Source organism: Xiphophorus hellerii, chromosome 12, assembly GCF_003331165.1.
Source record: "Xiphophorus hellerii strain 12219 chromosome 12, Xiphophorus_hellerii-4.1, whole genome shotgun sequence".
Lineage (NCBI taxonomy): Eukaryota > Metazoa > Chordata > Actinopteri > Cyprinodontiformes > Poeciliidae > Xiphophorus > Xiphophorus hellerii.
In genome coordinates, this window is record NC_045683.1 from 16,787,969 (window position 1) to 16,802,827 (window position 14,859).

Here is a 14,859-nt window from a genome sequence, read left to right on the forward strand (position 1 = left end):
GTATGATTCCTCAAATTGTATTTGTTAAATTTTATAGTAACATTGCAGAATTTAATACTCAGGCATGTTTTGAAGAGTGCATAGCAAGAAAGTACATGGATTCTCTATCCTCTCAATTCTTCTCCTTTTAGAGAAAACCACCAACAGTATTTGTTCATTTTTGCTACTTCTTTGCAACTTAAGTTACCTTCTACCCTTCATGTCCACCAATATTTATGACACGTAGCTTTATATTTTATTGTTTTCATTGTATAGATTGGAAGAAAAAAAAATACTGTCTGCAGAAAGCTGGTAGTAATTTTGACGCTGGAGAAAAACAGAGCAAAGTGACTTTTTTCTTTTTTGCAAAAGAAAAGAAAAAAAGACATGAGCGCCAGTGAGAGTAGAACTGGTCTTATCTTCCACTAAGGTGGACTTAGTATTTTTTTCCCAAATTCTTCCTAATCAAATTATTTGTCTAAACTAGCAACATGTTTGAGGACTGTGTAAGCTGCACTGCTTCATGAATCCTCTCAAAGTGTCAGTGTCGTGAATCACATTCATTACTGCTGTGACTCAGTAATTTGAGTTCACAGCCTTTATAAGCCTTGACTGACCAGAGTCATATGTGGTGGGGAATGCATTTATTGTGCGATTCATGTGTTTTTCTATATGCACTAGATGAATGTATGTGTCTCAAGGGAAGCAGGTGTTTTTAGTGCCTCAGAAATCTGTGACTTTGCTTCATGCAAGACCCTGAGCATGAACAGCTGAGTGGACCATAAACACCTGAAGAAGCACACACACACCCCTCTACACACAGGCGCAGACACCCTCTCTGGACTGGGATTACAGCTGTGATCGAGGTGAAGGAGCCAACATGTGCATTCAGGCTGTGGTCCAGTGAAAACACCAGAGCTGGTTGGTCCTGATGGGGCCAAACAACTCTGGTGGTTGGCTCCATCTGTAGGTCCAGGTTTAGAGAGTCCAACACTAAACCTGGACCTACAGGTTTAGAGTTGGACTCCATAGTTGATGATTTCAACCTGCTGAGCCTCACTAGTCCTCCAGTCAGCAGCAACAGACTGCAGGGATGTTTCAAGATCACTGACTGGACAAGTTTAATAACATAAAGCAACAGGTTGACATGGTGACTTTGTGTGGAAAGGATAATCCCAACAAGACAGTAGCAAAACTCCCAGATTATAAACTCTGGGTCACTAAACAACTGAAGGAAAACAAGACAACAAAAATTTTCTTTACTGATTGATTTGGTTGATTGATTTTTTTACTTAGTGATGTCAGTCATCAACTAATTTATTATCCATACTTCAAAACACAGCAACTATTTAAACAGCTTGACTGAAAAGGTACAGGCACAAGCCTTATATTTATGCCTTCTCTTAGTTTAACTAAGTTAGTCCTTCATAAATAATTACAACATATGAAAAAACCCCAAAACATATCGCTTCTCACTACACAGAAACATAAAAGAAAATTTAAAAATCCAAAGCCAAAACAGATACAACACAATTTGAAGTTATGTTCCCTTATAGCCATCAAATATTTTCTTTCTCATCCATTTTTTTGTAAACCAACAATTAAGTAAATTCTCGTAAGTCCATGCTTTCATTAAGTCATAATTTAAATCCAATGACAGCAAAAGATTTTCTTTTTATCTCTTTTTTTTAGCTTATAGAGTTAAAAACATGTTGTAAATGAGATTTGGATTCATAATGTAAAAAGTCTTTGCACCCCAATTGGCAGTAAACTTAATTTTGCTCTAAACATTATTTACATTATTTTGTAATAAAACCAAATCAGAAAATTTCATGGTAGCAGATTTAATAAACAGTGGATTTGTATGTCGATAGTAACCAGCTTTATTAATAACCCGTATGACCCGCTTCGTTGTTGCTTCATGTGTGGATCCCCATATTTCCACACAATATGTGTGAATATGTGACTCCAAAAGTGGAAAAAAAGGAACTGCATCATCTCAACTCTGCTCCACCATTACTTAAAACTATTTGTCAATTTTACCAATTCTAATTCTTTTTAGCATTTAATTGTTTATTGCACTTTTTAAAACAGTTTTTACGCCGTTATGTCTGTGTGTATATGTAGTGCTGCTGCTCTCTGCACCTTTTTAATTGCTTTTAGGGGATAAATAAAGTTTTATTGAATTAAATCAAATTGAATTGAACATCAAGACTCTCAAAAATTAAACCCAAAACATCCAGACACGTAAGCACATTACTTTTTGGCTCTAGAGTGGTCAAAGCAAGTAAAAAAAAAAAAAAAGCTGTAGAGAGCCTGATCTCACTGAAGCCTGATCAAATAAACCTGCAAATATCAATTAGTTAGAAGATATTTAAATGTTTAGAAATGCTAAAACACAGTATTTTAAATGAACCTAAAGAAATTTCCATGGACAGTGAGACTGTTGGATGTTTTGTAATATCATAGCAGTTGTTTTTTCTCATAAAGTTGTCATGTTCTGTGTTTTTCTGTGTGTTTATTTCGAGTTTTCTGTGTCTCTGTGTTGTCCTGTTCTCCCCTCGATTACTCCCAGGTGTTTCTCGTTCCCTAATTACCCCGTGTGTATTTAGTGTCGCCTGCGTCTCTGCGTCTCTGTCGGGTCCTCGTCTAATGTGTTCTGAGTCCTTCGTGTTGTCCTTTCGTGTAACCGGTTGCTACCGGCGTCGAGCCCTGGCTTCCGCTCGGCCGTGCTGCCCAGTGTTTGTGGACTGTTTTGGATTTTGTTCATTAAATCATCATTTCTCACTGCATCCTGGGTCTGCTGCGTCTGCCTCACCACCTCAACACCACCACTTCATGACAAAAGTTGTCAAAGTTTACTGCAAGCCACGAAAGGGACACTTGTGGAAAAACATGTGGTCGCATGATACCAAGATCCATCACCTTTTCCTACATACAAACCACATTAAAACACGGTGATGGCAGCATCATATTCAGACACAGAGAAGGAGGCCAGAGTTCACGAGAAAACAGATGGAGCTAAACACAGGGCTATCTATGAAGGTCAAATAACTCGCAACTCTAACTGCAATGACATATATTTTCTCAAATATCACACTTTTGCACAGTTTTTCAAATACACTAAAGTCTGTCATTGTATTGTTATAAGATGCAAAAACATTCATTAAATATAAATACTTTATTACTAACCTCTACAAACATGGAATATCAACCTCTTTGGTCATCTAGTCTTGTTTCCATTGTTCTCACTTCAAAAACGGCCAATATTTCATTCTGTTTTTGCGTTTGGATATTAAAACAAAAGAAGTACCCACAGCCATGACCTCGGGAAAAGCTCAACTACCAGCAAAGAGGTTGGCTGGTGGGAAACTGAACCCAAAGCCAGAGGGTTGGAGGGCAAGAGGCCATAAAAGATGTTGTCACAACAAGACGGCTGTGATGTAGTGGTCTGTTTCCGCTTAAGTGTACTCTGGCTGGGAGAAGGTTTGTAGTTCAGGTTCATAAAATCCCCACCCACTGAGCCACAACACCGAAGCTCTTCTGATGTGGCTCTATACGTGTTTATGAACTTATTACAGGGACAAAAGAACTACAATAGCCACAGGCTGATCTAAAAAAGTTATTGTACTTTTTATTTTTCTGCTCTAGCTATCATCACTAAGCAGGCGGACAGAGGCAGCAGTTAAGGGAGAGGTTACAGCGTTGCACAGGAAATTTTTGCAACTGACTGATGCAAGCATATGAAAAAGGGAGTCTGTGTCTAATTTGACAAATTAGAAATTCTGGGTAGCTATATGTAACATGAATATTTATGGTTTATGTGGAATTCTTAAAAATACTTATCTGAATGTTTTTGCAGCCCTTAAACAAGTCAACTAAAATTTCTGTGCGGCCCAGGAATTAATCAAACCGAACCACTTTTCCAAAGCTGAATTAAAAGTACGTTAGTTGTTTATACAAGTGCATCAATCTAAATTTTGTCGCTGAAATCCAATTTTTACTTTGCTGTTTGCAATTTTAGTCAATTCTTATTTTAAGAACTTTAATGCAAGAACAGAATTTGTAGCTTCTTTTTTTTTGACTGCCAGTCATGATCTGTCATTAATTATTTAGATTCAGAGCAGAGGAGATGTCACACTGTGTGTGAAAAACCAGCTGTTGTATAACAGGGCTTTACTACTAATTTTAAAACCAAGACAAAATAGTTACAGTGTTGAGATTTTAAGCTCTCTTTGTCCTGAACAATGTCGTCGTCAAGTGACCATACCTTAATGTCTCCGGATTTTTGCCTCGATTTTTGGTCAAGGCTGATCAAGCTAAAAAAATAAAAAATAGATTGATTTGCTGTCGGAAGTCAACTTCTCTGTGAAGAAGTCGACTTCACATAGAAATCAACTTCTCTGTACTATTAAGTAAAATTAAGTACTTACAAGTACTTAATACTTAGGTAAAATGAAATAATTTTACTTAATAGTAAAATTAAGTAGCTCTAAATACACATCAGCTGAGTCCTAAGTCATATTTAAACTTAAAAAAACAAGAAACTGGTTTTTACCACTGAAAAAAATACATTGGACAAAGGAGGAAACAGTAGCTTGATTTATAATCCAGCAGCAGAAGTCAGTATGTACCTTATATTGTGATTAAAAACATTCACGGTTGTTGGAGGGATTTCCAGCTTTCAGATTAGATCCTTTGAACTCATCAGCTGCAGGGAGTCTACCTGCTACGCCAATGCTGCCATTGTCCCAAGAACAACGTTCAAATATGGTTCATTACCGTCTCACAGTCCAACAGTGGTGCTGTGTTAATATGTGGCACCTACATCCTGCAAAACTACAGTGTATATATGCATGGTTAGAAATGGTCATAAGATGAAAGAAGGGAGCAGATGGAGTTAATGCAGTTTTAATGAAGGAGGTACATTCCACACCTTCACTCATGGAGAGGATTTAAAAAGCTAAAAAAAAGGGTTTTTTTAAAGGTTTTTCTTTCTAACTACAAAATTTGTCTCTGGGCCACTTAGTTTGATCAACAGCGGGACAAAAAAAAAAGGAGATAACATCTTTCCTCTTATTGCTCATGATGGGGCAATCTGTCAGTCCACTCAGGCATCAAGCGCCGAGAGGAAAAGCCTTCGTTTTACTCCTGTGTTCGTGTGTTTGTGTGCGTGTCTATTGCCATCCTTCAAAGTTTCGTGCAGCGCTGAGTGCGTGCCTCGTTTCCCTCCGACTGCAGGAAAAGCAGTTTTCTGTGTTCTCCCACTGGAAGTCTTGCGAAATCGTAAATAAATCAGTAAGCAGAAGAGACATTTCCAGTCCGGAGCCCAGATACATAAACTTTAACTCAGAATCGAGGCTAAGGGTGCATGAAACTTTAACGAAGGTCTGGTGAAAGGACTGCACAGCTGTATTCCCTTAGATTTACAGGCTTTTATTTTGAATTAGAAGAAAATGGGAGAGGCTTAGCAATGAGGTAAAAAATCAAAATAACAAAAGGACAGGAAAATATGTTTTCATAATTTGCCTAAAAGCTGATCTGGTTGCGTCAGAGAATAACTCAACATTTTGTTCTCGTCTCCTTGAATGAACAAAATAAAGAGAAAAAATTGGAGTTAGGCTGTATCAATATTATACCTGAAAAAATCAACTTTATGTGTTATTGGAGTAAAATAAAGCCCTTTTCACAGTAACATTGTGTCAATTTAAATATCTTTCCCCCATAAGTATGAAGTAAACGTATTTGCATGCCTTAAACCTCAACACATTTTTGTCAAATTACCACAAAGTTCAATGTGTTTTGTTTGTATTTTAACTGAGGGCAAAAAATTTACTTTCAAGTATTCATGAAAAGCATTTTGTGTGTCGCAAAAACCCCTGAACATAATGCTGCATACAAATGCACCCTCACTTTTCAGATAAGAAGGGAAGAAAATGTATAATTTTTCATTTTGGTTTACACTCAGCCACAACTTTGTACTGTTCTGTCACATAAAATGTTTATATTTGATGCTTTGTGGTATTTTTCCAGTGTTGGTCCCAGAGAACAGAACATATCTACAGGATACAGTTCCCACCTTAACATATCTGAATCTTTTACAGTAACTACTTTCTAATGACAAAATAAAACAGAGAAGAAAGAAGAGAAGAAGGAAAAATGTTATATATTTTTTTATTTTTATGTCTGGCTGACACTTATGTGTGTTGCTTAATGGAGGTAATGGTCTTCTGGGCTTGCCAGCACAGGGTGACTGTGCTGGACACCTTTCAGTGTAATCTCATCTCTTGGTCTGGTTTGTCTGAACTTTGACTGTTTCCAGTTTGCACTAGTCGTCCGTTTACATAATTCTGCATGTGAGCTGCGTGCTGAATATTTTCTTCTTCTCAAACATGCGAGAGAAAGCCTGAGCGCAACAACACTTCACATCAGAATCAACCGGAAAAAGAAAGAACAACCTAGACTATGGAACACCTGCTAATCCAAATACACAGGACGCCTGGGAATGTGACTGGAAATAGCAGAGCTGGACGTAGAGGTGCTGAAGTTCTGCGTTATTACTCTGACAGTGCAGACCCGTGTGGTCTAGCAGCGATTAGAGTTGAGGTCATCTCCTCAGACCTCAGGGTGGAGCTCCTCCACTCACAGCTACTAAAACCTGCAGCCACTAAAGCAACTAATCACACAGAACAGCTGCATCCCTCACTGTATATAAATCCTCGACGCCTCGCTCTCCCACCCACACGCTGACTCTGGCAAACACATACTGTACGCTGGCCTCCACGCACCACCACTTTTCCTTTGCAAACAGCCAGCTGCAGCTGACTGATGTTTGAAGTGCGGGGTTTTAGCGTGCAGGCCTGAGATAAGCTGCTCTGAGCTGTGAAAACACAGATTACATTTCTCCAGCTTATTACTGACAGCGTGCCTCTGCCTCGCGGTCATGCCGTAATTGTGACCCAAAAACCGCAACCTCCGCTCGGCGGCGAGATATGACTAGATGGGGTATCCCTCCTCCCCCCCAGTTCCTCCTCTCAAACCTGTAAAGATTTGACAGCCGTGCTAATTTAACTCTACATTCCCCCATACGTTTTCTGAACGACGGCCTCCTCCTGCGATAAGCTGCCACCATATTTCTTTCGAGTGCCTTTGGTCGATAAATCAGAATCCGAACCAACATATTAAGTGCTGCTTCTGTAAAGTGTCATCTTCACACTTTTCAAAATCTATCAAGATCAGCAGATGGGAGAAAAAAGTCCAAAATGTTAACCTAATAAATTCACAGACACGACTGCTGAGAGTGCAATCACCCTTCATCCCTTTCCTGAGGCATTTCAAGTCAGCTCTAATATAATAATGCTGTTTCTAAGGGCTAAATTTGATATTCTCATCAGAAAATTACCTCTAAATGAGGTGCAATTTTGATATTTGTGTTAAATGTGGCATAAGCTGAGATATCCCCACTGAAAACTAGCTTTTACTTTCTTGGTATGCCAAAGCCAAACAGGCATACATTAAATCCCCGTTTCTGGCATGCAATGAAAGTGCCTCCATCTGCAAATACTTAGCCCCATTTTTTTCCTTTTTGCTCAATCAGAGCTAAAGAGCATTGTGTTCCAGGTCCAGAAGTAAGACAATATTTCCAAAACCTAATAGAAAACAATTAAGACCCAGTAATTACACCAGTGACCTGGAATTCCAGCCAAGTTCAGAGTTTGGGGTGAGAGAGAAAAGAGAAAGAAAGCTAATGTGAAAGATGCCTGCCTCTTGGACTGTTATTTTACGCTGTTACTTTTGTCTATCAGTAATTATGTGATGTAATCTTTGGATCTTATAGCCAATCGTTCTGTGCATGACGGCTAAAAAAAAATTGCTGCCACAGTCAAAGCAAACTCTTGTCTCGAAGCTGTACAATCTGTTTCTGCACAGTCCTGCTCTGATTGTACAGACAGACAATCCAAAACTGAAACAGAGACGTGTCATATTTAACAGACTGGACCTGTGCAGTTACACATGCTGAGCAGCACGGAGGGGGTGAGGTTTCTTCTCACATCTTAAGGGGCTGTGAAAAAGTATTCGTGCACTCCGATCTGAAACGGAGGCATCTAGTTCTCATGCAGTCTGAACTGATGCTGGACATATTGCAACTGCCCATCATTAAGCCACTCCCAGAGTAAAGCTTAGCCTGAAAACACAAAAGTTACAAAAGGCAGAGACACAACTTAACTTGTCACATTGTTTATAAAGTCTGGGATTGACTGGCGACATGTCCAGGGTGTAACCCACCTCTCACCCAATGACTGCTGGAGATGAACCGGACCCCTTAAGGCCCTGCAAGGATAAGCGGGGACAGATGATGGATGAATGATTATTAAAGTTCACTAAAGGACTGAAATACACCGGCTACCCTACATACACAGTGCCTTGCAGCATCTGGTCCTTTACAGATATCTCCTGCTTTTGCTTTTCTTTTGTCACTTTGTTTCCACTTTACGTTGATGAGCTTCTTCAGCTCATTAAAGTAATTGTACTTGGATTGCTGGTGTTTGTGACAACTGGCAATGAGTTTTTACACAACTGTGGACAAATTTTGGGCCCTATTTATTTGCAGAACTGTTCTAATTTGGAAACAGTGGGAGAGTTTTCAATCATAAAGGTTCTCTTAAAGATCAAGCTGCAGAATCTCAATTGTTGTTAATTCCAGACTTTGAATAGGACAGTACTTTACTTTTAACTTTTCAGAGAAAAAATTTGCTGGTGTGCTTTGAATCATTGTCTTGTTACATAATTTAAGTGCAGATGAGTTTATGGTCACAAACCAATTATTGGACATTCACAAGGCGCAGAATGTCCTAAAGCAGCAGCGCAGCCCCACACCAACATGCAATGTTCATTTTCTTAAATGTTATATTAGTTTTACACCAGACATTATTTAATGAATAAAAAAAAGTGTAACTAGGTAGGCATTGTAAAAAAAATAGTAAAAAGGGCTAAAAAAAAAAAAACATTAGTCAGAAAAACTGAGATCTTAAAAATACACTAAATTGAAATCATTAATTCATAATTAGTCCCTTTCAACATCGAGGCAGGTTAGATTCTTATGACTTTTTAAACTCAGATGCAATACAAGTCTTAAGAGGTGTTCGTTGTCATCCACACTGGTTTTCTGAAGATGTGATTTCAAACTTACACCCATTGAACTGCAGCCTTACTTTCACTTGGCAACACTATGGTTTCAGACTTTAAGCAGGGTCTGGCCTCCAGGTTCACCCCTGTGGCAGCGAGCCTTTGTTTCTCCTTAAGTAGTAGAACCAGACAGACAGCAGTGGGGTATCAGGTTCTCCACTGGCACGGGGTTCTGCTCACGAGGCAGGAGCAGAACAAAGTGCCGGTGGCCCTGGATGGCATCCACAGTGCAGAGGAGTAAAAGCCCCGTGAATGGGAGCTGTCACTGCTACTCAGCAGCGTCTGTGATCTGAGCCACCCGGAACGACGCTCTGATAAGTGGCTAATCCCAGCATCCCCGCTGGCTCGGTAGACCCCCACTGCCATGACAACCAGGGGGGGGGATCTCCTCTAGCAACAACTTAATTGGATAATTTCCTCCCAGTTTCACTCTGTGTGTTTTCTCCTTTTGTTAAGTAAAGTCTGCGCTGTCTGACTGGGAATGTGTTTTTCGTCTTTCAAGAGTGGGGAGGGTTTAAATCAGGCAGTGCATTTGGGTGGTTTCGGCATGTGCAAGTTTAAGCAAGCGGGGAAAGTGGAGATATTTTTCTTAAACTGAAGCTGTGCTGCAGCAGACCGCAGACCAGAGGGAGGGTTCACCTGGGAGAGCGAGCGTAAAAGAAGTATACAGCCTCTGTTTTCATCACCACAAAAAAGTGACCACTTTAACCACTGTAAACATTTATTGTCCTTTGTCATGCATGGTCTGACAATTTATGTTACACCCATTCAAGCTCCGGGTCACGACATAAACAGATGCCCCACCCTCCTCCCCAGACGGCAGAGACCTGCAGACTAGTGCCAGGGAAAGTCATTATGCTCTACGAGGGCGTGTGTGTGTGTGAGCTGAGAAATGAAAACAGCATGGCACTTTAAGAAGATGAAGAGTTGGTTCCAGCTGGACCATAAAAATGAAAACCACAGTACAGAATAAGACTTGACGGGCTAAATTTACTGCTGGAATAAAGACATTACAGCTGATTAACAGAGCCGAGGTATTTGACTCACCCTGAGGAAGCCACAGCCTCTTATTTCATAACTTCATTTAAGGGACAGAGGCTGCCTTATATAAGCTTAATGGAAATCACTCCTGTTTGAAAGTATTACTTGCACAAGCACAGCAGAGGGCACATACTGTATGCTGGCTATGAGGCTTTAATGAAAAAAGAGGAATAGGGACAGATGAGTCAGCCAGATGAGAAGGAGAAGGAAAAACGAAAGCAGTAAAAGAAAAAGGTCCCAATGTTCACTCCTGTCCTTTTTTAATTATGTCCATATTCCAAAAAAAAAAAATCCTCCTTTAGTCGTCTCCTACCTTCTCCACAAGCGGTGCCGCTGAATCCTGGACAGCATTTCCACTCGAGTGAGGTGACAGTGCGGTACACCACTTTGTAAGATGGTCTCACTACTGTCTTATAGCTGAAAAACACAAAACAGATAAGTGTGATTAGAATCAATTGTTTACTCTCATTTTCTTGTTTTCTGTGCATCTGAGCCACCTGTCAAAATTATATTTACATATTTTGTTCAAAGTCTGTCACGTGAGAAGAATAAACAAACATGATCATATATGACTCAACCTTTTACTCATATAGATGCACCAACAAACAAATATTGACAAGAGTTTGTTGACTTTTAGCTTGATCGGCCAGTTGGAAAGGTACAAATTAGGTCTTCCTCCTATCGATGAACATACCGTACCTCAACTCCAACTTATGATGACAACAGCGCTGTTTGTAGTGGACGCTGTCACAAAGTAAAGAAGAATTAAAGTTGCCTATTTTTGGTATCCATTAGATGTATAAAATTAAGTAAGACAAAGCAGAGCAATGTTGGGCGCAATTTACGAGGAAAGCGTCATATCAGCAGGCCTAATCTGTTTAAAATCAAAAACTGGGGGTAAAATTGGGATTAGTGGAACTCTATAAAAAATGTGTATTGAGGAGTAGGAACCGCTGTACAGCTAGTGCTATGAATGTCCCCATTACAAATGCAGATATACATAAAACTCAAGACTTTAGAAGGTAATTCATCATTTCAATCATTAAAAGTTTGTAGTTTTTCTTGGAGAACAGGAAAAACTGTTCTCCAAGTCTTATTCGTCCACGACTCTTATTCGTGGACTCCAGTCGAATGCTCCCTGAAATGTTTTACAAAGTGTCTGGTTACTCTCAGCACTGAATGAACCAGGTTTTAAATCTATATCAACCTACAATTATCTGTTCTTTTATAAAGTCTGTATACAAAACAAATAGCAGTAGGGTTGAATTGTAATTCTAGAATTTCTTCCCCTATGCTTTTCACATTCACATGGAGGGAGAGTTCAGGTTCCCTACTTCTTTTTGTATTGTGTGGGTGGAGGGGTGGCACAATCTGGTCCTTCAAACAAAGACTTCTTAAGAGCACATTTGAAGCAAAAGGATTTGAACTGTCTCAATCCCCCCCCCCACCAAAATGTCACTGAATTAAAGTGTAAAAGATTAAGTTGGTTTTAATGTGACTGAAAGTGGAAGGTGAAAAGATGTTCATTAAAACATGTTCAATGAGGTGGAAAGTTGGTGAGATTCACCAAAAATAACGGTAAGATTATAACTCCATTATCTGTGTCAGGAAGATGCTCTATTGGGCGTCTGAATGGCTAAAATCTAGTCAGACAGAAAACATGTTAGCCAATTAACTCAAAATGAGGAAGTTCAAATCAGCATGATGGAAAGTTAGCAGATATAGATAGCCTACAATTTCACAACAAACTGTTGCTAAGCAGGACAACATCTGTGTTTCTATGGAAAGTTACTTTGGTTGAATCTGCCACATGATTGCTTTAGCCCAATGGTAGCCTTTTAATTTTCATATATGATAAATAAAGATATGTTTAGAAAATATGCTCCTGTACTTGTCAAGTCTCGTAGTTGTTTGAAAATCATCCTGACTGACAGTCGATCCCTCAAATGAGCTGAGGAGAAAGATTTATACCAACATCTGACTAGCTAGTTCCTTAATGTTTCCTCAAGCTCATGGTGAAATTATATCTTTCCACTGCAGGTAAGGAAACTATTACCAGTAAATACTTCATAAAACCTAATTTACAAAAATCCAAACTAACCCTGTAAAGCAGATAACAGGAAGCCTGAACAAAGTACTACAAAGTTGCTCTGTTTTGTCCTTTTTGAGCTTTCAACCCCTATGTAACACGGTGCTTTTGTAGTAGCTGTAAAAATGTCTGAACTAAATAATAACTGAATTGTGTCTGCTTTCAAAGAGCTGAAGATCAAGGGTTTATGATGGTGTTGCGGAGTGGGGTCCATAAGGTCCCCTTGACCTCTCACCTGCCTCCTGAGCATCCCTGCGGCCAGCGGCAGGTCTGGTAGACCCGCTGGAGGATCGTCCCGTTCTGCACCTGGCAGGTCACTGTCTTGGTTACTGTATGAGGACACCAGTTCCTGCAGAAACAAACAGGCAAGTCAAGCAGAGATACAAATAAGGGCAGAATGAACATTTGTTGCTTGTAGATAAAAACCAAAATCACATTTTTTAACTTGGCCGAGACGAGCGTCTTCAATCACACGCTGTTACAAAAGCTAATTAGCCTTGCAGTCCCAGTTGGTTTTCTTTGTTCCTCCCTCCCCCGCCCTTTTGTTTTGAGACTTCCTCATGGTGTTTACATGGTTTTAATCAGCCACAATTTTCCCAATGAGTGCATTGAGGGCCGTATTTACTCTGACGTTGGTCCTCTATCAATGCACATCTGCTTGCGCTGGGGTCTTGGAGGAGGTGGAGTTTCTCTGGAGTGGATTTTTAACACGGGTTACAGCCGGGTCACGAGTTCACCGCCTTCCCATAGATGGCTTCTAAGACATTACTGGGACTCACTGTTGCTACTGAGAAACTAAACCATGCAGATAATTTAGAGACCATGTGATTACAGCTCAGGTACCCAAAACATAAAGTGATACTTTTTAAATGTAGCAGTCTTAAAAAGAAATCTGGTTGTGTAAAAGATATAAAAACACTGAGAATAGGTTGAGTTAAATCCTGTCTGAAAGCCCTTTTTAAGAGGAGCAAAATGATATCACACAGGAGATGACTCTGAGAAACATTTAGCTATAAAGCCAACATTTGAACCCATCTCTCTAATCACAAATCACATGGCATTCATTTATGAGAAAAAAAAACCTTGGGAAAGCTGCTGAATGACAAGCTGTTAGAGAAATAAGAGAACAATTAGCATGATCAGTTTTTACACAATTGATGGATGTATAAACGGAAGCTGTAGAAACCAAAAAGCAGACCGCGCAGCCCGCAGCGCAAAGACCAAGCTTCATGTGTTCTGCTGCCAGGGAGTATCCAGGACGAATGGACTGTTCTGTTTGTCAATATGTTCGGCCATATGTTTGTATGCATCAGAGACAGTTTACATTAATGAAAACTGCTGAAGGCAAAGGATGTGAAGCTGCTCCCTTTAACAACCCCCACATGCTCTGCTGGCCACACACACACACACACACACACCCACCACGCACACACACACGTGAGCTGACTGATGTTCTGGTTCTGCTCAATGGGTTTGACTTTTGACATGAAGATATACATTTTTCTATGATTTCTGAATTCATTTTGACTTCTTCCCACTCATGTAGCGTTTATTTTATAAACTTTATAAAACCTTTGAAGGAGAATTACTTTTCCAAATTAATCTAGATAAACACAATTTTGATTAAAAAAAGAACAATTTAAAACTAAAACTGAATTCTTATCCCACATTACACAAATATACTGTATGTCTAGGTTTAATACATCTTGATCTATCCTTCCTTTTAAGAGACCCTAAATTAACATTACAATACAGTTACTTCTCAAGTTACTGGTAGAAAATCTATGCCTTCAAAAAATATTTCCCAGGTAGAGGAAATTATATATACATCTTCTCTATAAGATGAGGTCCTAACAGCGACTCCTCCAGACCCAACAGATAAACGTCTGAGTTTCCCAGGCCGACAGGAGGTTTCACCTGGGAACGACACAGGCGGTTCCCGGGGGTTACGTGGAGGAAATTGGGGGAAGGGTTTATGGTCTCCCGGTTTTCCTTCTCTTTGCATGTACGCTGTTGGTAAAAAGGAAATTCCCCACAGCGTTTGCTCCAATAAATGAAACAAGGCTGGGGTTTGGGATACAGTACTGAATAGTTGCTTGGCTTATATAAACTTTAAAGCGGTCTTAAGATGTTAGCATGCGGACATTTAACACATGCTGAGTGAAAATGTGTGAAAAAATCTAAGATTAATTCATATTTTATTTCAGTTGTACAATTTTACACAAAAATAAAAAAAACTATATATATATATATTTTTTTTTCATTTATTCTCTTTTTAAGTAATACACATTTTCAATAAAAAATCCCCAATGCCACAGTTAGGTCCCTCTATGCCAAACAGAAGTACTCTCTGAAATGTTTTGTTTGTTGTAAATTTCACTGTATGTTGATCACATACAGAGAGGCAGGATTACAGTAAGCATTTTCCAGGCACACAGTGATAGTTTATAGCGCAATCAAGTAACTATATTACCTTCAGTTGTGATAAAAAATATTACGTAATTTCTTTTTAAAAGGAATTTGACTTCTCAATTTAACACCTTGAAATTTGGTCTCTGTCTCTT

General features: G+C 39.4%; 1 protein-coding gene across 4 annotated transcripts in view; it reads right to left on the reverse strand.

Moving 5' to 3' along the window:
- Positions 1-14,859, reverse strand: part of emid1 (EMI domain containing 1) — a 64,748-nt gene that overhangs the window by 43,437 nt on the left and 6,452 nt on the right. For all 4 annotated transcript variants that reach the window (XR_004341213.1, XM_032578713.1, XM_032578714.1 and 1 more), the window contains exons 2-3: positions 12,531-12,644; positions 10,520-10,623 (exon numbers count right to left, since the gene is read on the reverse strand). Coding sequence is in view for 3 of the 4 variants with exons in the window: in XM_032578713.1 (XP_032434604.1) it covers positions 10,520-10,623; positions 12,531-12,644 (218 nt within the window). In the remaining variant the exon portion in view is untranslated. The remainder of the gene's footprint in view (positions 1-10,519; positions 10,624-12,530; positions 12,645-14,859) is intronic.